General features: G+C 44.0%; 1 protein-coding gene across 1 annotated transcript in view; it reads left to right on the top strand.

The window, feature by feature from the left end:
- The window catches only part of UBTF (upstream binding transcription factor), a 47,984-nt gene extending 26,350 nt beyond the window's left edge, over positions 1–21,634 (top strand). Inside the window, exons 14-20 of the mRNA XM_082271880.1 lie at positions 6,651–6,761; positions 6,842–6,930; positions 13,063–13,252; positions 13,344–13,391; positions 13,481–13,549; positions 20,159–20,302; positions 20,384–21,634. Coding sequence (XP_082128006.1) covers positions 6,651–6,761; positions 6,842–6,930; positions 13,063–13,252; positions 13,344–13,391; positions 13,481–13,549; positions 20,159–20,302; positions 20,384–20,494 — 762 coding nt within the window. The 3' untranslated portion in view covers positions 20,495–21,634. The remainder of the gene's footprint in view (positions 1–6,650; positions 6,762–6,841; positions 6,931–13,062; positions 13,253–13,343; positions 13,392–13,480; positions 13,550–20,158; positions 20,303–20,383) is intronic.
- The last annotated feature ends 2,658 nt before the right edge of the window (positions 21,635–24,292 follow it).

Here is a 24,292-nt window from a genome sequence, read left to right as displayed (position 1 = left end):
TAATGGCCATTTATGAACTACATGAGCTTATATGGTAATGCTCATATGATTTGACAGCTGATATATTTCATGTTCAAAAAAATACTTTATTGAACAAATTTGGTTATTTGCAATGTACAGAGGTAATAAACAAGTCCATATCATATTGTCACTGAGCCAAATACAACATGTATACGAGCCGAAAAAGACTTCCATAAGGAAATCTTTTACAGGTCAAAATTACATAAGGCCATTGTCTTTTGGTGGTATAACAATCGAGTATCCCTTTAAGTCTTGCGGAATCTACACTTACACCCCTAAGCAGACAACAATAGGTCATTTAGGTACACATGTCTGGTAAATATAGCCATCTGTCCCATATTTTGTTATATTTAGTGGGACACCCTCTATGTTTGTATATGAGCTTCTTGTATGGAAGAGTGAGAGATTCACCTCTCATGTCCAAGTGTAAGGGGGATTATCTGCATCTAATGTTTCGCAATCGGCTTACGAGCTATGAACAATGTTTCATGTAGGAAGAAAGTTTCAAATTTCTCAGTGTCTCGGTCTTGGAGGAGCCCCAGTAGACACACATTAGGGTTCAGTGAAAGGGAAGATCCCATGTGATCATGCAGAAATTAAAAAATGTGTTCCCAGTTATTTTGTACAGGACAAGACCTAATTAGGTGGTAAAATGTACCTGCAGGTGCATCGCGTCAGGGACATGATGGGTTATGTGTAGCTTTAAATCTAGATAACAGAATCGGGGTTAGATATGCCTTGTGCATTATGTATAGTTGAGTCAATCAGTCTAACAATTTGGGGGACACCTGCTTGTAATTATTCAGTATTTCCTCCCATTCCTGGTCCTCAATGTTTCCCAAGTCATGTTCGCACTTAGTTTTGACATGATATGCCAGTTTAGTGGCATTTGGGGTCAGTAGTGTGTTGTAAAGTGTCAAAATACATTTTTGGTTTGGTCCGAACCACAAATATCTATTGGTGATAGTGACGGTATAAAAAAGGGATATACACCAGAGATAAAACTATAAACCTGCCACTTCACAAAACTCTGGTCCAGCCACATATAGATTATTCTGTCCAGTTCTGGTCACCAATCCTCAGAAGAGATGTGCTGGAGAGAGTCCAAAGAAGGGCAACAAAACTAATTAGGGGATTGGAGGACCTCAATTACGAGGAGCGACTACAAGCTGGAGAAGAGACACTTGAGAGGGGACATGATAGCGATTTACAAATACCTCAATGATGATCCCAGAGTAGGAAAAAAGCGATTCAGTCTCAGGAAGTGTAAGAGGAGACGGGCCACACAATGAGATTGGAGGTGAAGCGGTTTAATCTTAGGCTGCGTAGGGTTTTTTCTGAGAAGTGGGGGGGTAAGGATGTGGAATTCTCTTACACAATTGGTGCTATCAGCGGGGAGTATTGATACTTTTAAAAGACTCTTGGACGATCATCTCAAAGAACACAATATACGGGGATATGGGACATGATTATCATCACTGACACGCACACCTACACAGTTTGAACTGGATGGACTATTGTCTTTATTCAACATTAACTACTATGATACGGTAGGGGTGGACAGGACTGAGTTTTTGTGGCGTGTCTAAGCTGTAGATACCGGAACAATTATAGTAAGGAAGAGCGAACTCAGACTGCAATTCAGAAAAGGTCTTAACCGCTTGCCGACTGCTCACAGTATATTTACTGCGGCAGTCAGCCCCTCACAGGCAGAGTGACGTAGGTCTACGTCGCTCGCCTGTGAGGCTCTGGGGGAGCGCGCGCGCGCCCGCGCGGTCACGGACCCCCCCCCCCCCCCCCCCCCGCGCGTGTGACCAGCGGACCCGATGTCCGCCGATCACTCGGCGATCGGCGGGGGAGAGGGAGAATGTCAGGCAGCTTGTGTAAACAAGCCACCTGTCATTCTCCTCGCTGTAAAAACACTGATCACATGGATCTACTATGTAGATCCGTTGATCAGTGTCCTTACAGCTCAAGCCACAGCCAATCACAGTAGAAAGCACGCCCCTAGGGACACACACAGCCCCTCCCTCCCAAATAAAGTTAACCCCTTCACTACCAGTGTATTTTTACAGTAACAGTGCATATATATATAGCACTGATTACTGTAGAAATGTCACTGGTAACCCCAAAAGTGTCAAAAATGTCAGTCAAGGGTCCGATCTGTCCGCCCCAATGTCGCAGTACCGCAGAAAAAATCGCAGATCGCCGCCATTACACGTTAAAAAAAAAAACACCAAAAATGACAAATCTTTCCCTTTGTTAGTAAACGCGATAACTTTTGCGCAAACCAATCAAAATACGCTTTTTGCTATTTTTTTTTTACCAAACATAGGTAGCATAAAACAAATTGGCCGAAATTTTAAAAAATTTTGATTTTTACATTTTTTTTTTTGGGGAATTTCATATAAAAAAATGTGAAAAATATTGTTATTTTTGCAAAATGTACGCTCTTTTTTTGTTTATAGCGCAAAAAGTAAAAATTGCACGGGTGATCAAATACCACCAAAAGAAAGCTCTGTTTGTGGGAAAAAAAGGACGCCAAATTCGTTTAGATACAGCGTCGCACGACCGCGCAATTGTCTGTTAAAGTCACGCAGTGCCGAATCGCAAAATACCCCCTGGTCGTTTAGCAGGAAAATCCTCCGGGGCTTAAGTGGTTAAGCCTGTTGCCAGAGAGCAACCGGTGTAGGTAAATGACTACATATGTTGGCCATATAACAGGGTCAGGGATCTGGAGTAGCTCAGGTAGGGAGTGATTAAACCACAGGGGGGGTGTGGGTATTAAATGGAGGTTTGCCAAGCCTCCCAATTGCTAATTCCCAAATGCGTTGATGGTAGAAAAGGATGCTAGATCAGATCAGCTGTATGCCAAGAGCACAAGCTCCTCAGAATATTGATTGCAGAGGTGTATGTGCAAGGTGTAGATATTGGCCGCATACCAATGTTTGGTATCTTGCCTGGTATATTTTGTCAAGGTAATAGAAGTGGGATAATTGAGCTTAAATATAAAATAAATTGTAGTCTGGTAGAGCTTTTCCCCTGAGGGTGACAGGATTTTTGAGGATAATGCCATGGGAGTTTTAGGTCTGATGGATCCCCAAACAAAGGTGTTCAATATTGAAGCAATGGTCCAAAAAATTTTAAGGGGCAAATATACAGGGGAGTGCCAGCAGATCTCTAACACTTTTAGGTAGCATGACCATTTTGGTCAAGTTGATTCTACCCATAAGACCCAGTGGCAGTTTTGCCCAAACTTGGGTTTTTTGTTTAATTAGAACAAACAGAGGTTCAATGTTCAAGGGAATGTAGTCCTGTATAGAGCAGGTACCCTGTACCCTAGATACCCAATAGAAGCCACTGTAGCTAGAGGTAGATCAGCCTTGGCAAGAGTAGGTGGGAAGTGATCCAAAAGGGAGGATTTGGGACTTATTCCAGTTAATACGTAAGCCTGAATCGGCTCCTACTTGATCAATAGTGTGTAGAGCAGAAACAAGGGAAGTCCCTGAGTTGTTCAGATAAAGTACTGTGACGTCTGCAGACATACCCACAGTTTCCACCAAATGGTCAGTGTGGATACTAGTGCGGGACCTTAAGAAAATAGTCAGAGGCTCCGCTGCTAGGGCATATAGTAATGGAGAAAAGGGACACCCTTGCTTGATACCTCTATTTAAAGGGAAAGGATCAGACACCCAACCATTAAACCAGACCCTGTCCCTTGGGGATTGGTATAAAAGTTGCATCCATTTAATAAATTTGGAACCAAACCTTTAAGATCCCCCCCCCCCCCCAAAAGGTAACCCCATTTGACAGCGTCAAAAGCTTTGGCAGCATCTAAAGCCACCACCACCCTTGTGCCCACTAGAGCATGTGAGGCCTGGATATTCATCAACAGTCTTCTAATGTTAATGGCCATATTTGTTCAGGCATAAAGCCAGTCTGATCGGGGTGTATTAAAGATAAGATGACTTGGTTCACCTGGGATGCCAAAATCTTCACCAGAATCTTAACATCCACTTTTAGTAAAGAGATACGACGGTAGGATTCTTGGAGAGTTGGGTCTTTGCCAGGTTTCGGAAGAACCTTCGCGTATAGTAGAAGGCAGGTTAAGGCATGTAAGGAATGGCAACTCACCAGACCAAAAAACAATAGCAATTGCTATGTGAAGAGATAAAATTTGTTGCTGACATATTGCACTAGTGGAGGCTCTATTTTGTCCTTGCATGCTCTGGAGTTCCAGGGAAGTTTTTATGATGAACTAGGAGGCGATTCCTTTCAATTGGTCCATATACCTTATATGACTCCTGCTGGTCCACTTATGTGAATGCGATTCCTGCTCATTTATGAGAATAGATGAGCATGGTGGTCTGGTGAGTTGCCATTCCTTACATTATCCCCGGCACTTGGTGGTGGAAACAGAGGTGATCCTTGTAGATTTCATGATCAATCTGATGTCTATTGGATTATACATTATTATCTTTTACCTGTGGCTGGAAGGACTATGGGACATTTATAGTGTTTTTATATGCTTTGCATGATTCACTGGTGCTCTCTACCTTTTTTATGCCTGGTGTCTGACCATTTTAGATTGTCATTTGCGCTACTATTATTTGTTATCATTTCTTTTACATCAAATATTACCGTATATTTGTCTGTTAAGTAGCAGCACCCAATTTTACTATATCCAGCAGTCGGCTGGTTCCTCCTTAACCACTTTACCACTAGAGGATTTTGCTGTCTTACGTCTGGGCCACTTTTTGCTATTCGGCGCTGTGCGACTTTAACTGACAATTGCGCGGTCGTGCGACGCCATACCCAAACGAAATTTACGTCCTTTTTTTTCCCCACAAACAGAGCTTTCTTTTGGTGGTATTTGATCACCTGTGCGATTTTTACTTTTTGCGCTATAAACAAAAAAAGAGCGTAAATTTTGAAAAAACAACAATATTTTTCACATTTTTTTATATGAAATTCCCCCCAAAAAAATGTAAAAATCAAAATTTTTTTTTAATTTTTGGCCAATTTGTTTTCTGCTACCTATGTTTGGTAAAAAAATTCACAATAAGCGTATTTTGATTGGTTTGCGCAAAAGTTATTGCGTTTACTAACAAAGGGAAAGATTTCTGTCATTTTTGGTGTTTTTTTTTTTTTTAACGCGTAATGGCGGCGATCTGCGATTTTTTTTTTTTTTTTTTTTTTTTTTTTTTTTTTTTGCGGGACTGCGACATTGTGGCGGACAGATCGGACCCTTGACTGACATTTTTTACACTTTTGGGGGTACCAGTGACATTACTGCAGTAATCCGTGCTATATATATGCACTGTTACTGTAAAAATGACACTGGCAGGGAAGGGGTTAATTTTATTGGAGAGGGAGGGGTAAATGTATGCCTGGTGCTTACTGACGTGTGGGGGGGAGGTGACTGAGTGACACAGGGACAGATCCAGGGTTCAGCTATGCTTAACACAAGCAGGCGGATCTCCACACTAGATCCCCGACGATCGGGGAAGAGCAGATCGCCGCTGCTCCTCCCCTGGCCCGACTCCCGCTGTGACTGAATACAGCGGGAGCGAGCCTCCGGCGGCGCGCGCGCGCGCGCCGCCCACAAGGGGAGTGTCTGACGACGTAGTACTACGTCGTCAGACGATAACGAGCCACTTTGCCGCAGTAGTACTACGGTACTCAGCGGTAAAGTGGTTAAGCGCAGAGATTTCTCTATAGGCAGTGTGTGTATTTGGAGATTTATTATTTTATTTGATTCATGCTGATAGCAGAGGAACAAAGCAGCAGAAAGAAATGACACTTAGTGCTCTGGATAGAGACAAGCACACACTATAGAGGGATATGCTTTGTTAAAATTTCATATCCGAGGTTTACAACCACTTTGATCAACATGCATCCAACTCAGTATGTTCGGTAATGTTTTCTAAAGTTTAAATTTGCTTCAGTTTATTTTTATTGAACCAAAATGTAGAAAATCGTTTCTGGCAATCAGAAATGTTCTTACTTTAAGCTGTTTAAATTGTATCTCTTGCTACATCTCACTGCACATCAACGATTCTGCACTCTGTTCTTAAATACACTGGAGTGAAAAAAATCTATATTAAAGTCTTACTAAACCGCATGCTTGTTATACTCGCTGTGATACCTAAGGGGTTAATCCTCTGCATTGTGTAAAAAGGCTGTCTGATCCTGTCTTCTGTGATCCTCCCCTTCTTTTACTGTCCCCAATCCATCTGCTGATAAAACAGAGCCCTAGGGGGCACTCTGCACATGCACAGTTTGGTGTGTATTGCTATAGAGTTTTTTTTGTTTGGGAGGCTCTATGTGATTAGCACAGGGCCAATCAGCACTGTCCAGACAGAGGGTCAGGAGTCATATAGCCTCATAGGACAGTCAGAGGAGAATGAAAACTCCTTCTACAAGCACTGATAAAAGTCACAAGACTGCTATATACGGCTAATGAGAAAAGGTATTTAGCACTTTATATTTCCTAAAATAATAGCATTTCCATGTTCTTTGTACTGTGGGAGATCAGATATAGTAAATGCAGGCTCCTGGTTATAGTAATGGCTAGAACTAGAGTGAAAATCCTTCTAAAGAAATTCTTCCTTATTATTTAATTCTAGAATGACCGAGCCAAAGCCCTGAAGAGTATGGAGGGCACCTGGATAAACATGGAGAAGAAAGAAAAGATCATGTGGATTAAAAAGGCAGCTGAAGACCAGAAACGATATGAGGTATTAAGAGATGACATGGCATGCTGTATAAAAATCTATGAGTTGAAAAGGGCTCCATCATTGGCTCTTCTTCCTTTCAGAGAGAATTAAGCGACATGAGGTCACCTCCAGCAACAACAGCTGCTGGCAAGAAGATGAAATTCCAGGGAGAACCTAAGAAAGCCCCAATGTAAGTTTGTGCAGTACTCCTAACCCGTTTTATTATTCTTCTTGTTGGCTGAACCAAAGATCCTAGGCATGAGCCAATGGGAGATATACCATGTGTACTGCTGCACAGGGGCCCTGAGGTCAATAGGCTAAAAGGGTGGTGCAATGGGCAGGTAGATTGTCAGGATGGAAAGGGGCCTTGACTAAAAGTGGATCATGTGGGCTTGTCTATAGAAGGGCCATATCCCTATAAATGGCCTTCACTCTTTAGAGTTGAGGTCGGGTATATTGATGCCAGTTATTATTGGAAATGATTAAAGTTCTAGAACAGCTGGATAGAATAAGCACCCCATCACAGAGATCCTGTCCTCTGTCATGCATTGGCAGAGCCATCATGTTGGCAGATAAAACACTTACCGTCATCACTAATCCCCAGCTATTATTTCTCTTGACTTCACAATAATGCCACAGCTTTACCCCAGAGGCGTAACTAGAACCTTCAGGGCCCCCGGTGCAAGAAACCATGAAGGGCCCCCCCGGATCCCTGGCCGGGGCCCTTCCCTTCAAGCCTGGGGCCCTTTACTCTCGGTGTGGGGCCCTTTATTACGGTCCCGCAATGGGACCCTTTCCCAAGTTCTGCAGTGGGCCCCCTTCCTGCCATCTTGGGGCCTCCCCACGGTGGTGGACTGCCAGGGCCCAGTCACAAGTGTGACCTTTGCGATCCTGGAAGTTCACCCACTGCTGTCAGTAGTTTTTATTTTTTGGTATTTTAATTGTATTTTTTATCATTTTATTTTATTTTTTTTACAATGTCACTGACTATGACTCTGTCCATTCAGAAAAGGAAGGAGCTGGTAAATTACATATTTACCGACCCCTTCCTGGTTCTCTATTGTGACACATCCCCTGCAGCAGCCGGCAGGAGAGGGGAGGGAGCACAGTGTGGGGGGGGGGGGGGACCAGGGGAGCACACAGGGGCCCAGAGACAGCACAACACAAGTGAGCTGGATAGGAGGAGTGGCGGGGGCAGCATACAGAGGAACCAATCTCCTCCATTTTCCTCCAGCAGCTACAGGAGGAAAAAGGAGGACAGTGATTTCTCTACATGCTGCCCCCGCCACCCCTCCTATCCAGGTGTACAGAGGAGCCGCACAGGCCCCCTGGAGCATGGGGCCCGGTTGAAATTGCAACCCCTGTAGTTACGCCCCTGCTTTACCCTAATCTGTACTTCTATTAACCTTTACTTTGTGACATGATGGTAGACCACTGGGGCTAATTCCTTACCAACCTCCCTCTCCTATGAGGCCTTCTCCTCACCTGTACTTCCATTACAACTGATCACAGGATCCCAATACTATATGAATACAGCTCCAAGTAACACGTCACCGTGATGACTGAACCCAGGACCCAAGTACTGTAAAGATATACACTAATTAGCCATACCATTATGACCACCCGCCTAATCGCCTAATATTGAGTAGGTCCCCCTTTACTACCAAAACAGCCCTAACCAGTCGAGGCATGGACTCCACTAGACATCTGGAGATATGCTTTTATATCTGCATCTGCCAGCTTGCCTTGTTCTCCCATAGTGCATCCTGCCAGGGCTGCTGTTAGAGATAATGGGGCACAATACAGCTTACCTGACAGGGCCCCCTTCCCCTGTCCGAAAGTGACTCCTATAGATTTATCGGTCCCTTTCTCTGTTGTCTCAGCTGCACAGGTGAATGAATAGGAAGTGCTCCAAGGCTTCCTGCTCATTCCTAAACTGAAGCATAGTGAACCCAGTTTACTATGCTTCTGTGATGAGTTGATACAGGGGTGATTGATACAGATCGCTCACTGTGATCATTTAGGAAAGGAAGGGGCTAGTAAATGACTGGTAAATTTACCAGCCCCTTCCCCCACTCTCCATCTTGAAACATCCCCCTGCGTGCCCGCAGAAACTTCCGGCGGGTGAGGAGAGCAGGCAAGCTGGCAGCGCTGTGGGGGAAAGGGACACACAGGCTGTCCAGACAGCAGATGGAAGGGGGCGCATGCGCTAAACCAATCCCCTGCAGTGTAGCCGGAGGGGGAAAGAAGAGAAGTTGGCAGCGCTGCAGGGGGGAGAATCGGGGCCTGGGCCCAGTACAAGAGGGCTGGCTGTACTGCCTTGCCCTGCATCCTGCCATTGATTCCCCAGATAAGTGACAAACATACACCCTGCCATCTACATGATGTAAGAAGAAAAAGGGATTCACCAGGCCAGGTCACCTTCTTCCATTGCAACCCTGGTCCAGTTCTAATGCTCAGGTGCCCATTGTAGGCGTTTTTGGCTGTGGACACGGGTCACTATGGGCACCCTGATCCATCCATGCCAGTGCAGCCCCATACACAACCAACTGTGATGCACTGTGTTTTCTAACCTTTCTATCTAAACCAGCATTAACTTTTTCAGCAGTTTGAGCTACAGTAGCTCTTCTATTGGATCGGACTGTACAAGCATTAGTGAGCCTTGGCCACCCATGACACTGTAAGTGGGTCACCAGTTTTCCTTCTTTGGTCCTCTTTTGTTAGATCCTGACCACTGCAGACTGGGAAAATCCCACAAGAGCTGCAGTTTTTTTTTTTTTTCTGAGTTTTTTGCTCTGTTTTAGAGTTGCTCTGACCCAGTCATTTAGCCATTACAATTTTGCCCTTGTCAAAATTACTCAAATCTTTAAGCTTGCCCATTTTTTTCTGCTTTCAACTTTAGGAACACTTGCTGCCTAATATTTCCCACCTACTTTCAGGTGCCATTGTAATGAGCGCTGTAGTTCACTTTCTGTCAGTGGTCATAATGTTATGGTGGATTTGTATATTATCCAATCGAATTTTAGGAAAGTTTTACCTAAACTAGTGTTTACTAGACTTATGATGGCTCGCCGTCATGACCTTTATCGGAATACAAGTTTCAGATCACTGCTCTGTCCAAATTGGCAACTGGAAGCCTTGGAAACACTTCTGATCCACCTTTTAGTACTTTTAATCTTTAACCACTTTACCACCGGAGGATTTTGCTGTCTTACGTCCAGGCCACTTTTTGCGATTCGGCACTGTGCGACTTTAACTGACAATTGCGCGGTCATGCGACGCTGTACCCAAACAAAATTTACGTCCTTTTTTTCCCACAAACAGAGCTTTCTTGGTGGTATTTGTTTTTTTTTTAAATTTTATTTATTTATTATAATAAATGGAACAAAGGAGAAACTTCACAACATTATTCATATTTTCCGGTTATACAGTACAAACGTATACTTTCCATAAATACATAAACAAACTAAGAAAAACGTTTTTCATATTTAACTTGAACTTATTTATACTCTCCATCAGTATTCTCCGATGTCTCAAATAAGAAAATTTTTCTTTTTTTATATTCCTAATAAGTTCTAAAGAAGAGAAAGAGAAAAAAAAGAAAGAAAAGAAAGAAAGAAAAAAAAAAAAAAAAAAAAAAAAAAAAAAAAAAAAAAAAGCAGGGGGGACAAGATAATTTTCCACAACTGTTTACACATTTATATTTTCGTTCATCACTCATTTATCCTTCCAAGATGAGAACACCACCACCCAGAAAATCTCTGACTCCATCTCACCTAACACAGACATCACCCCGTTCTTCCGAGCCTCTCTCTCTTCCCTCCTTTATCCAATGCCCGCCCACTCGACCCCTCTTCAAGATGCTCAGACATCAAGCAGGAGCAAGAAGTAGGACCCCCATCCCTCCTCCGTCCACTCCCATGTACCTTGATACTAAAGGGCCTCTAAAGCATTCCATCAGCGGTATTCTCCTTCTCCCCTCCCTTCCCCCAAAAGGAAAAAAAAAAAAAAAAAAAAAAAAAGGGGGGAAAGGGGGGGCGAAGGGGGATTTCTCCCCCTCCCCCTCTCCCCACCCCTATATCCATGTGTATGTATGTGTTCCCTTTTTCCCCTTCCTAACATCTCTCCCCTATAATCTCAGTGCCCTTAAGTGTCGTGCCTTCTAGTGATTAACTTAGTTGTGTTTAAATGATACCATCCCTTTCAGTGTCGTGATCTGAAAAGAGAAAAAAAAAATAAAAAAAGAGGGGGGGGGGGGTGGTTTCCCTTCCTTCCCTCCCTTTCCCTTGTGTGTTCTCTTCGTGCTTTTGTCGTGATAGTCCTATTCCCCTTTCTTTCTTTCTCCTCCCTCTTTTATATATATTATTCTGTGTATCCTAAGTCTATTTATGTGTGCCCTTTTACTTTACTGACGTCTTCCCCCTATTGTCTTAGTGCTCTACTAGTGACTTTCTCGGATTGTTTTATTACTACAATCCCTTTCAGTGTCATGTTCGTCCCCACGAAATCTTATTTGTGAACCTGTGCGTAAAATCCATCAATACCTCCTTCCCTTCTCTCCTAGGTAAAGGAGAGAAAAAAAAAAAAAAAAAAAAAAAAAAAAAAAAAAAAAAAAAAAAAAAAAAACGACCCCATCTTGGTGGTATTTGATCACCTGTGCGATTTTTACTTTTTGCGCTATAAACAAAAAAAAAACGTAAATTTTGAAAAAAAAAAATAACAATATTTTTCACATTTTTTATATGAAATTCCCCCCCCCCCCCCAAAAAAAATGTAAAAATCTAAATTTTTTTACATTTTTGGCCAATTTGTTTTCTGCTACCTATGTTTGGTAAAAAAAAAAAAAATCACAATAAGCGTATTTTGATTGGTTTGCGCAAAAGTTATTGTGTTTACTAACTAAGGGAAAGATTTCTGTCATTTTTGGTGTTTTTTTTTTTTTTTTTTTTTTTTTTTTTATCAATAATTTTTATTAAAGGTTTTCATGAGAAATTGACAAACAGAAATTTCAAAGGTACAGAAAAGAGTACCGTCAACATAAGCATAACAGCTTCAAGTATCCTACTACAATTACAATGCATAAATGTTGAAGAAGAAAGTTCTGGTAGCACAGGCAGTCTTTGCAGAACATATGCCATACATCGTGAAAAATTGACATATGGATACATAGTGTAACCGGGTACCTGACAACACCCAAGCAGGACCGGCATCGGGATCACGATCCCCCCCCAATGCGGCAGTTAAAATTTTTTTATAAAAAACACACAAAAAACAATACAGGTCATTCAGCCCTCTGCCACAATCTGACCCCAGTGCCGCCCATATAACTGCCCATAGGGTGAAAACATCGGAAGGTGTAACTGAGCTAACGGTACATGCCCGTAAGGCTAAAGAGATAGGAATAAGAAAGAAGGAATAGCAAGAGAGAAGAAAGAAGGCAATAGAAAGAAAATTTAGCAGGACCCCGCCCAGCACCACCCCCCCCGTCCCCGGACCCCCGATGCCCCAGACCCCATTAACTGCTTCCGGTAAGAGGTGTTTTTTTTTTTTTTAACGAGTAATGGCGGCGATCTGCGATTTTTTTTTTTTTTTTTTTTTTTTTTTTTTTTTTTTTTTTTTGCGGGACTGCGACATTGCGGCGGACAGATCGGACCCTTGACTGACATTTTTGACACTTTTGGGGGTACCAGTGACATTACTGCAGTAATCAGTGCTATAAATATGCACTGTTACTGTAAAAATGACACTGGCAGGGAAAGGGTTAATTTTATTGGAGAGGGAGGGGTTAATGTATGCCTGGTGCTTACTAACGTGTGTGGGGGGAGGTGACTGAGTGACACAGGGACAGATCGCAGGTTCAGCTATGCTGAACCCTGCAATCTGTCACTGTTTGTCACTTAGGAGATCCGCCCGCTTTGTTTACACAAGCGGGCGGATCTCCAAACTCGATTCCCCGACGATCAGGGAAGAGCAGCGGTGATCACTGCCTCTCCTCCCCTGGCCCAACTCCAGCTGTGACTGAATACAGCGGGAGCGAGCCTCCGGCGGCGCGCGTGCGCCGCCCACAAGGGGAGGAGTCCAGCGACGTAGGTCTACGTTGCTGGACGGGAACGAGCCACTTTGCCACAGTAGAGCTCCAGTGAGCGGTCGGCAAGTGGTTAACTAGAGTCCGCATATTCTTTTTAGCCCTCAAAACATGGACAAAGGACTACCCAGGGCCTAAAAAGGTCTTCTTGTTATCCATATCCCTTTTGTGTGGACATTTTCCATGACCTCTATTTTCCTCCATATCACATTATCTTTTTTTTTTTTTTTCTACTAGGAATGGCTACCAGAAGTTCTCCCAGGAGCTGTTGTCAAATGGAGAGCTAAATCACCTTCCCTTGAAGGAGAGGATGGTGGAAATTGGAAGTCGCTGGCAACGGATCTCCCCCAGCCAGAAAGATTATTACAAAAAGCAGGCAGAAGATCAACAGAGAATCTACCGCATGCAGCTCGAAAACTGGATGAAGGTGAGCCTCCTTCCTTGACTTTCTCTAGGCCAGCTATGCTTTTTCTTACTTTTCCTCCAACCTTAAGATAACTTTTCCACTTTTCTTGCAGAGTCTGTCATCTCAAGATCGTGCCGCCTACAAAGAGTCGATTTCTAGTGTGAGTATGCCAACTTGGCAAGAAACAGACTTTGGTCTGTTAGGGAAGATAATTTAGGCTTATCTCCCATGTTTATTTTGTCTTTGCAGAAACGTAAAAGTACTACGAAGTTGAAGGGACCTGTCCCCAAATCCCAGCCAACCGCTCAGATCAAATCAGTAAGTGAGGCATAACTAGAACCTTCAGGGCCCCGGTACAAAAAAACATAAAGGACCCCTGGACGACTCCCCCACGCGGTGGCGCGGTTGCAAGTGCGACATTTGCAACCCTGGTAGTTCCGCCACTGGTGTCAGCAGTTTTTTCATTTTCTTTTCTCTTTTTTACCATTTTTTATTTATTTTACAATTTTATTTTTTACTATTTGCTTTTTACAAATTCTTAGGAGCCCCCTTGGGGGACTTTGGGGAAATATCAGGGGTCTAAACAAACGGCAGATGTTTCACCTTTGAGACAGAGAAAGGAGATTAAGGACGCAGCCCTCAATCTCCTTATCTGCAGCCTCAGTAGCACAGAATGAATGGACAGGAATAGCTCTGTACAGTTTACTATGCTTCAGTTATGAATAGACAAAGTCCGATTGGTAATGATCTCCATTCTGACACATCCCCTGCGGCAGAGTGTAGGGGTAATGAGTGGGGCCAGAGGATCACACAGCAGCCCAATCACAGCAGGGGGTGGATAAGAGGGAGCTGCGGGGCAGCATGTAGAGGATTCGATCCCCTCCATTTTCCTCCTGGAGCTGCTGAAAGACTGCAGGAGAAAAATGAAGGGGATCGGTTTCTCCACATACCTCCCCACCGCCCCTCCTATCCAGGTGTACGGGGGGGGGGGCCTTGGAGCAAAAAAACGGATCACAATTGCAACACTGTACTTATTTATTTATTTTTTTGTAAAAGGACCAGTGGCGGCCGGCAGATAGGGGGCGCAGGGGCGCGCCGCGCCCCCCCCCCCCCCCCCCAAAAAGAAAAAAAAAGATTAAAAAAAAAAAAAAATTTCTACCCACCTGGGGCGCCAGACTCATTGGTGTCTATGGGGGGGGGGGGGGTTTTACACCCGGCAGAGGCTCCGATTGACGGCCTTCTGGGGTGTAACCGGGTCGCAGAGCACTGCGATACAACACCCCCCTTTTGTGATGTTCTGGATCATGATTGGTCCAGACTCCAGCCTGGACCAATCATGATTCAGGACATCATTGCTGGGGGCGGTGCGGTCACCTTCCCGCCGTCAGACGGTCAGAGCGGGCTCCGGGATGGCACGGAGGAAGAAGAGAAGAGGACATCTCGTCTCCACTCTCCAGAGAGTCCCGACTGGCCGACTCCCGAGAGGAGCAGCAGCATGCCAGGCAGCAGTGACAGGTAAGTGCCTCAGTCAGGCTCAGTGTGGTGCCTCTCTGTCCTGTCAGTGTGTGTGTCCATCTTAGTGAGTGAGCAGAGTGAGAGGAAACACACAGGCAGCGACAGTGCAGAGAAGTGCAGTGTCCGGGGGAGGTCTCACTCTGTGGGCTTTGCAAGTTTGGATAGCACATACCTGCTCTGTGTCAGTCCTGCCTGATGGCCACTTCCTCCTTCGGCTCCCTGCTGACAAAGATCATCACCCCAGAGTCTGGCAGGACTGACAGAGCAGGTCTGTGCTATTGCAAAACACACAGAGTGACAGAAGGATAACGGGGGTGGGGGGGACATCGGCACGATCTGCAAGACTTCCACACACCAATCCCCTCCCCCCACTCTATCAGCTGTCATAGAGAGATCCATGTGCGAGATGTCTTGGTTCCCGCACATCAGGAAAAAACTTTGCATTGAGTATAGCATTCTGTCAGAACACCGGATCTGTCTCTGAAGTCAGTGTGTTACTGAGCACACAGAAGCTGCCTCTCCTCCTCCTCCTACTGCCGTGATGTTTTCTTGTACATGGAGGGGGGGGGGGGGGGGGTACATCACTGCCTAAGCGGGGATCATCTGCTAGAAGATAGGAGAAAGTACATTGCAGGTAACCCTTACACTGCTGGCACATATGTACTGTCTGTCCTGTCTCCAATCTCTCACATACTACTGAAGCATGTCCATTGTCTCCAACAACCCCTGTCCGCAGTCTGACAGTCTCTTGTATCCATGCCCGCAGTCTGACAGTCTCTTGTATCCATGCCCGCAGTCTGACAGTCTCTTGTATCCATGCCCGCAGTCTGACAGTCTCTTGTATCCATGCCCGCAGTCTGACAGTCTCTTGTATTCATGCCCGCAGTCTGACAGTCTCTTGTATCCATGCCCGCAGTCTGACAGTCTCTTGTATCCATGCCCGCAGTCTGACAGTCTCTTGTATCAATGCCCGCAGTCTGACGGTCTCCTGTATCATGCCTGCAGTCTGACAGTCTCCTGTATCATGCCTACAGTCTCTTGTATCATGCCTGCAGTCTGACAGTCTCCTGTATCATGCCTGCAGTCTGACAGTCTCCTGTATCATGCCCGCAGTCTGACAGTCTCCTGTATCATGCCCGCAGTCTGACAGTCTCCTGTATCATGCCCGCAGTCTGACAGTCTCCTGTATCATGCCCGCAGTCTGACAGTCTCCTGTATCATGCCCGCAGTCTGACAGTCTCCTGTATCATGCCTGCAGTCTGACAGTCTCCTGTATCATGCCTACAGTCTCTTGTATCATGCCTGCAGTCTGACAGTCTCTTTTTTTTTTTTTTTTTTTTTACTTTATTATAGAGTTGAGCCACTCCTTACATGTTAGGGATGTCTCACAGCTGCTGGTGGCTTTTGATAGTTTGGGAAGGGTCTGCCTGGGAAGATCTGTCACTTGGCACTGGACATGAGGCAGGCAGTGGTGTGACTTGTCTACTTTGGATGTGCAGGGGCTACCAGTCCCTTTAACACACTATTGTACAGTATAGAGTTTGTAACGATTGTACAGTATAGAGTTTGTGACGATTGTACAGTATAGAGTTTGTGACGATTGTACAGTATAGAGTTTATGTGATGTCCCCTGAGCATAGTGAGATATGTCACTCACACCAGGTTTCCTATTTCTCTCTCTGTCTCTCTCTGTGTCTGTCTCTCTCTGTCTGCATGAGCATTGCTCTGTCCCACCTAACATATATGTTCTGCAGCCTATACCATAACTGACCCATTTTTTTAAATCTGCAGAACATTGCTCAGACCAATCTATATCTCTGTTCTGCTGATTACCCATCAAATTACTCCTCTAGAGATCTTCAGAATATAATCTTCCATTTATATTTTTGGCAGAATATCCCCTCTACAGATCTGCAGAACATTGCTCTGTCCCATCTAGATTTATGGTCTGCAGATTATCTAATCACACAGACCCTTCTACAGATAGGCACAATATAGTTCTCTTCTATCTGTAGAAGGGTCTGTGTGATTAGATAAGTGATGGGGATAATTTGCCGAACATATAAATAGATAGGCACAATATAGTTCTCTTCTATCTATTTATATGTTTGGCAAATTATACCCATCACTTACCCCTCTAATCACTGACCTCCTCTAGAGATCTGCATTGTCATTTTCCTTCCACTTCACAATGTTGTGCCGGTCTATCACATAAAATAAATTTAAGTTTTTGGTTGTAAATAACATGACAAAATGTGGATTATTTCAAGGGGTGACTGAATTCTTATTCCAGGCTCTGTTCCTTTATTACTGAAGGCCCCTTTCACACTTGTGTGACCTCAGTCACGCATTTTTTACCGCGTTTTTTGCCGCGAAGCAATACCTATTACATTTTTCTTTTTGCGCCCCCCCAAAAATTTTGAGCACCAGCCGCCACTGAAAAGGACTTCTTTTCACTTCTTGTCCCTAAGACATAACAGGAAGTAGGAGGAAATCTCCTTTGACACAATTATTGCCAGAACAGGTGTCCCTATTGGAAGATGTCCCCTTTCACCATTTTTTGTGACGGCAACCTCCCATCACTTTCTGTCCCAGTGACAATGGTCAGCAGAACAAAAATGGTCAGAAGGACAACAGGGGACCCAAATAGTAATAAAAACCTAACCGGGTTCTAATTCTTCCCCATCCATTCCAAAATTCTGCATGAATGTTTTGGCCAGAGATCCTTTTTAAAGGTCAACTCTGCACAAGATAGAATAAGGACATAGGGAGTTTCTTACACAAGCATTCTTGTAACCTCGTAACATACAGTGCCTTGAAAAAGTATTCATACTCCTTGAAACATTCCACATATTGTCATGTTACAACTAAAAAATATAAATGGATTTTATTGGGATTTTATGTGATAGACCAACACATAGTGGCACATAATTGTGAAGTGGAAGGAAAATGATCAATACTTTGTAGAAGCACCTTTCCTTGCAATTACAGCTGCAGGTCTTTTGGGGATGTCTCTACCAGCTTTGCACATCTAGAGTGAAATTTTTGCCCATTCTTCTTTGCAAAAAAGCTCAAGCTTTGTCAGATTGGAAGGCGAGCGTCTGTGAACAGCAATTTTCAGGTCTTGGCACGGGTTTTCAATTGGATTTAGGTCTTGACTTTGACTGGACCATTCTAACACATGAATATGCGCTTTTATCTAACCCAATGTTTGATCAATGTAGCTCTGGCTGTATGTTTAGGGCCGTTGTCCTGCTAGAAGGGGAACCTTTGCCCCAGTCTCAAATCTTTTGCAGACTCTACCAGGTTTTCTTCTAAGATTGCCCTGTATTTGGCTCCATCCATCTTCCCATCGACTCTGACCAGCTTCCCTGTCCCTGCTGAAGAAAAGCATCCCCACAACATGATGCTGCCACCACCATGTTTCATGTTGGGGATGGTGTGTTCAGGGTGATATGCAGTGTTAGTTTTCCGCCACACATAGCGTTTTGCTTTTAGGCCAAAAAGTTAAATTTTGGTCTCATCTGACCAGAGCACCTTCTTCCACATGTTTGCTGTGTCCTCCACATGGCTTCTCGCAAACTGGACTTCTTATGACTTTCTTTCAACAATGGCTTTCTTCTTGCCACTCTTCCATAGAGGCCAGATTTGTGGAGTGCATGACTAATAGTTGTCCTGTGGACAAATTCTCCCACCTGAGCTGTGAATCTCTGCAGCTCCTCCAGAGTTACCATGGGCCTCATGGCTGCTTCTCTGATTAATGCTCTCCTTGCCCAGCCCGTCAGTTTAGGACAGCCATGTCTTGGTAGGTTTGCAGTTGTGCCATTTTCGGATGATGGATTGAACATTGCTCTGTGAGTTGTTCAAAGCTTGGGATATTTTTTTATTACCTAACCCTACTTTAAACTTCTCCACAACTTTATCCCTGACCTGTCTGGTGTTCCATCTTCCTTGGCCTTCATGATTCTGTTTGTTCACTAAGGTTCCCTAACAAACCTCTGAGGGTTTCACAGAACAGCTGTATTTATAACGAGATTAAATTACACACAGGTGGACTCTATTTACTAATTAGGTGACTTCTGAAGGCAATTGGTTTCACTAGATTTTAGTTAGGGGTATCAGAGTAAAGGGGGATGAATACAAATGCACGCCACACTTTTCAGATATTTATTTGTAAAACATTTTGAAAACTATTTTATCATTTTCCTTCCACTTCACAATTATGTGCCACTTTTTGTTGGTCTATCACATAAAATCCCAATTAAATACATTTACATTTTTGGTTGTAACATGACAAAATGTGGAAAATGTCAAGGGGTATGAATACTTTTTCAAGCCACTGTAAGAGGATCACTGCATGTCTGAGAGGACCAGGTTCTTACCTTTAACTTCCTCACTAGGTAATCTGCTTAGTGAGTTTTTTTAACTCTAGTAAAAGGAAACCCTGTACTAAAAGGTTCTCATGTGAGCTAGCCCTTGAAGCCCTAAACTCCGTGAGACATTTTGGCTCTCTCCTTCCGCACCTAATAGGGCTTGAATTCTACCCAAGGCTGACTCCCTTCCCTTCAGCACAATTTCTGGTTGCCCCCAGTAAAGTGAACGAGCATGGCAAATCGGCACATTTACCTATGCCCAGCAGCACATTCTCAACTTCTATTTCCTTCCTTGCTGCCATGTTCAGCTGCTGGAAAGAGGAGAAGCCACCTTGTGTAAGCTATGAGCCATTCAAGTCATAGTTTACACAAAACTCTAGACCAGGGGTCTTCAAACTATGGCCCTCCAGTTGTTCAGGAACTAAAATTCCCATCATGCCTAGTCATGTCTGTGAATGTCAGAGTTTTACAATGCCTCATGGGACGTGTAGTTCTGCAACAGCTAGAGGGCCGTCGTTTGAGGATCCCTGCTCTATGCTCTAGACTCTCCCCCTGTGACAGCACTGGTGATTGGCCTAGCCCAGTGATGACCTTGGCACCCCAGATGTTTTGGAACTACATTTCCCATGATGCTCAACATCACTGCAGAGTGCATTAGCATCATGGGAAATTTAGTTCGAAAACATCTGGGGTGCCAAGGTTTGCCATCACTGGCCTAGCCCAATCACATGGCAAGTCACATGCTCCTTCATACTCCAAAGTACCAGTTGTATTCTTCACTCCCACCAGCTGAACAGATCTTTATGGGGGTGAAGGAAAGGTTGTGCCCTTCTCTGCACAATAGTGAGTCACCCCACTTGGTTGTCCCAGTTTTATTACATAGGTTCATAGATTGTTACATAGTAAGGCAAAGTCTCATGAGCACCTGGGGGGTTGTCGCAACTGGTTGAGCACCTTTACCTTGGCAGGCCATGGATTTGATTTAAGAGTCTTTCCCTGGAGACTGTTTGGTATGACTGACATACCACCTTCATTTCAGGAGGACGACGACGATGATGACGACGATGATGATGACGACGATGACGATGATGATGACGACGACGATGATGATGAGGAGGATAAGGACTCCTCAGGAGACTCTTCTGAGTCTAGCAGTACAGAAGACAGTGAGGATGGAGAGGAGGTGAGCTGATGGGGTCAAACTTAATTTTCCAAAGGTATCTGAAAAGTATGTCATACTAACCATTGTGTTTCTTCACAACAGAATGAAGATGAAGAGGAGGATGATGATGAAGAGGAGGATGATGACAATGAATCTGGTTCCAGTTCCTCGTCTTCGTCCTCAGGAGATTCTTCAGACTCCGACTCCAACTGAGGGGAAACTGACATTTTTTTTTAAGAAGCGATTGAGCGGGACTGATGTGTTTAAAGTGTACCTGTCTCCGCTACACTGGAAGCAGCCATTTTTTTTTCTACTAACCCAATTTTGATCAGAGCGCAGCCTGTTTGCCATCTAGGAGAGAGGAATATCACCTAATCAACAATTTGGATGCAACCAGTGATGTCATCAGTACTCAGTGATCCAATAAGCTGCTTTATACTGAGTCTTACACAAAACGGCCTCCTCAAGTGTGTCAGCGACTGGTACACTTTAGATCGTTTCAGGGCTGTTGCGGTCTGAAAGGGTATCTTGGAGCATGATTGGCCTCCATGTAAAAAAAAAAAAAATCTGTATCACAGTTGTGGCACCGTGAACCTTGAGCCTCTCCTACTTTTCTACCTTGGAAGGAAGTTGATGCCCTTTTCAGTTTTTCCTTCCCTGACTGACTTTAATTTTGTGCAACCCTCCTTAAAATCCCTGTAAATTATGTGTCTGAAAGAAGAACAAGTTTCCATAGCAACTAAGCAGTTGCTCTTTTATTTTCTAACTTGTGATGTTAAGAGAGATGCTGATTGGTGGTCATGGGCAACAGCTTTTCTTTCATGAGGTTTCTTCTCTTTCTTTTCATTTTTTCCTACCACCCCATGCATTTTATTTTTCTCCAGCTCTGCTTAAAGCCCAGATGAAGTCGTGTAATCAGACATTGTGCTAGCAACATCAATTTTAGTGGTCTTTCTTCCATTTTCTTATTACAGCAGTTGTGCAGGGTGCTTGTAGTCCGGAAGGCACCAGAGATGCACTCATAAGCAGAACTAGTTAGACACACCCCCTCCTCTCTCTGCAAAACAAGTCGGAGGGGGTGTGGCTGTTACTCAGCTCTGCCAGGATAAAGCACTGCAGTGTGAAGTATTTTAAGGCATTTCCTAGCAAGTCACGAATCGTAACCTAGAGAACTATGAGACTTTTGTTTGGGCTTTAAGTCGACCTTCAATTTTACTACTTCCCCATATGCCCCCTCTTGCATGAACCAGTTTTGCACTTTGCCTGTGTAGTACTGTGTCCTTCTCCATCTAGGAACGTTTTGCTTAAGACCAGAACTGCCATATGAACTTGTAAGTGTACCAAACCTACTCATTCGTCATTTTTCTCAATTTCTTTTTCTGCTATGTATAAAACTAATTTAGGGCAAATTGCACCTCGATTTGAGAAGGGCCCCTGTCGTACCCAAACTGCTTCGCCATACTATTTTTCCCTTCTGTTTTTTGTATTTGCTGTCCATTCAGACTTGCTGTACTGGGCCCTCCTTTCCAATCCTGTCCTTTCTGCTACTATTGGCACCTTTTGGTTCAGAACCGAGGGTGCAGCAAGGATTTTGAATCATTTGGGCTGAAATTGTCTAAAAGGGGTGTCCTTATCACTGGTTATCAATATAAAAAGGATGGACACATTGGCTGATTGGGGCAACACAAGGTTCTGTCCAGAACTTTAAATCATGAGACTTAAGACCGGATCTGCTCCGCTTGTCTGCAATCACGGATGTCATAGAGTTTTGAGTTATGTCAACCTGTTGCATAAGAGAGAAGAATGTTTGAGGCAGCCATCGATTGAAGCTGACCTGCCTAAGGTAACAACAGTGGTAAAAAGTGAGTTCCTGCATTAATCTTCATAGCAATGCTTGGGTTCCTGTGGAGCCCCTTGGTGCCCAGGCTGCACATAGGGTCTCAACTTCTCTCCACATTAGGGCCAGCCATAGACAGTTCAAATCTCAGCCAGTTCAGCAGGAATGGGCCGAGATTTGAACCGCATGTCAGCAGGCTGAATGTACCAAGTTGATCGATCGATCAATGAGTTTGGGTATAGCCAGCCTGCCAGATTCACTTGTGATTATCGCTAGCGGTTACTATAGCCGCTAGCAATAATCACTCTCTTCTCCCAGAGGGAGCAGACAATTGCTCGGCAGGAGGGATTCCCCTGTTAGCCATGTCTGTTGATGAATGGATCATGCAAACTTCTTTGCAACCGCGGGTAGCAGGAAAGAATTTTGCACCATCCATGGGCTGCCCAAAATTAACCCCCACCGCCATTACTAAATTCAAATACCAGAGCTTCAGTGGGCAGTAGAGGCCCTGACATTTAACTGAACGTTGGGTTTATTCTCAACCTGGAGAGAAGTTGAGGTGGCCATGTGCTCAGTTTAAGCCAAGGGAGGAGCACCACAGGGGACCAGGGATTGATTTGAAGATTAAAACTGGTCATGCACATGGCAATTCGATTGAGCGATAGAACTTTGGATTACATTTTTTTGGTCAAAATTGCAAAAGCATTGGAAAAACCTAATAGTTGGTTTCCATCTCTGCTTAGTTTTGACTTGACAATGGACCAATTTCTGGCGGTCAGTCAAAGAAGATTTCTTATTTTCTGTCGTTTTTTTACTTTTGATCGCTTAAAGCAGATCCCAGTGATCAAAAGTGGTTAAAATTAAATGCTAATTGTCATGTGTTTGGCCAGTTTGCTGGAAAGGTGTCTACACTTGAGTAATGTACAGGGTGTTCTGGATGTGCCTGAGCACACCCTAATCACCCCATGCACAACGGCATTGTCGCTCTGTGTGGCAGCAGGAAGATGGGAATGATCTCCATCTTACCGGCTCTATCATAAGAGACTTGTTTATGCACTTCTCTTTCATTGTGCCAGCAGGGAGATTGATCTCCCTGCCGGCACCATATATATGTAGACACGCCCGTACTTGAGCTTTAGGATGCACATCCTGATGCAATAGGCTGCACACACCTATGGTAATGTTGTTAGCCTAGGCACATTGTGGGCCCTCTCAGCTTCATTTTAAAGGCTAAGTTCAACTTTTTCAGAAAATAACTTATGCAGTGAAAGATCCTCAGTCTGTGCAGCTTCATATAATGTTTCTTAAATTAATTGTCGTACCAGTAGGCTAGTTGGACCCCCTGGTGCCTGGCTGAAAAACTCAGAGTTAGCAATCCCTATGTCCTACCTTGTTGGTTTTTGCTCCTGTAATGCCGGGAGTGAGCGCCCAACGTTCTTGACATCCTAGCAACCAAACAGGACGTAGTGATCGCTAGCTGGGACTTTTTCAGCCAGGCTTTCCAGGTGGCTCAAAATGGTCTACAGGCATGGCTGCAGTTTAATGTCTACTCGGGCCCATTGACTGCTTAGGCTTTTTTTTTTTTCTGGAAAGGTGAACTTTTTGATTTTGGACCAGGTCACAGAATGGCTTCTAGTTCGTCTATTGTACAGGTGACAAAAGCACTTTGGGTCTTAAAGCCTAATTGAAATTTCTAAAAAAGACCTTCAGCCAGCTAGACCTCGTACTAGCAACCTCGATTTATATATAGTCTTTGCTCCACTACCCTGCTAAATCAGTTATGCATTTTGTAAATATATCACTATAAAGTTCAGGTGGTGCAAGGGTTTGACAACCCTGCCCAGTGCCATCTCTAATCTAACAGACCTGATCAGACACGCCCCCTCTCTTCCTCAGAGGATATTTGTCCTGAGGGGTGTGGCTGTTACTCAGCTCTGCCTGCATAAAGCACTGCAACATGAAAGTAAGAAGCAGTATTTTTACTGCATAGTGCTCCTCTATTTCAGCATAACTGGACCAGGAGGGCAGAAAGCAGCAAAAATAATTTAAAGTGTAGTTCCACTTTTGCAGTCAAATTTTGTAAAAACCCCCTATATGTTTACCATTTACACAGCATACCTAAAAATATTATTTAAAAAAAAATAATTCTTCCCGTTTCTAGTTGTTCAAAGCCT

This window comes from Pelophylax lessonae (genome assembly GCF_965119305.1).
Source record: "Pelophylax lessonae genome assembly, chromosome: 11".
NCBI lineage: Eukaryota > Metazoa > Chordata > Amphibia > Anura > Ranidae > Pelophylax > Pelophylax lessonae.
The sequence above is the reverse complement of the archived record's forward strand: the minus strand, read 5'-3'. Positions and strand labels throughout refer to the sequence as shown.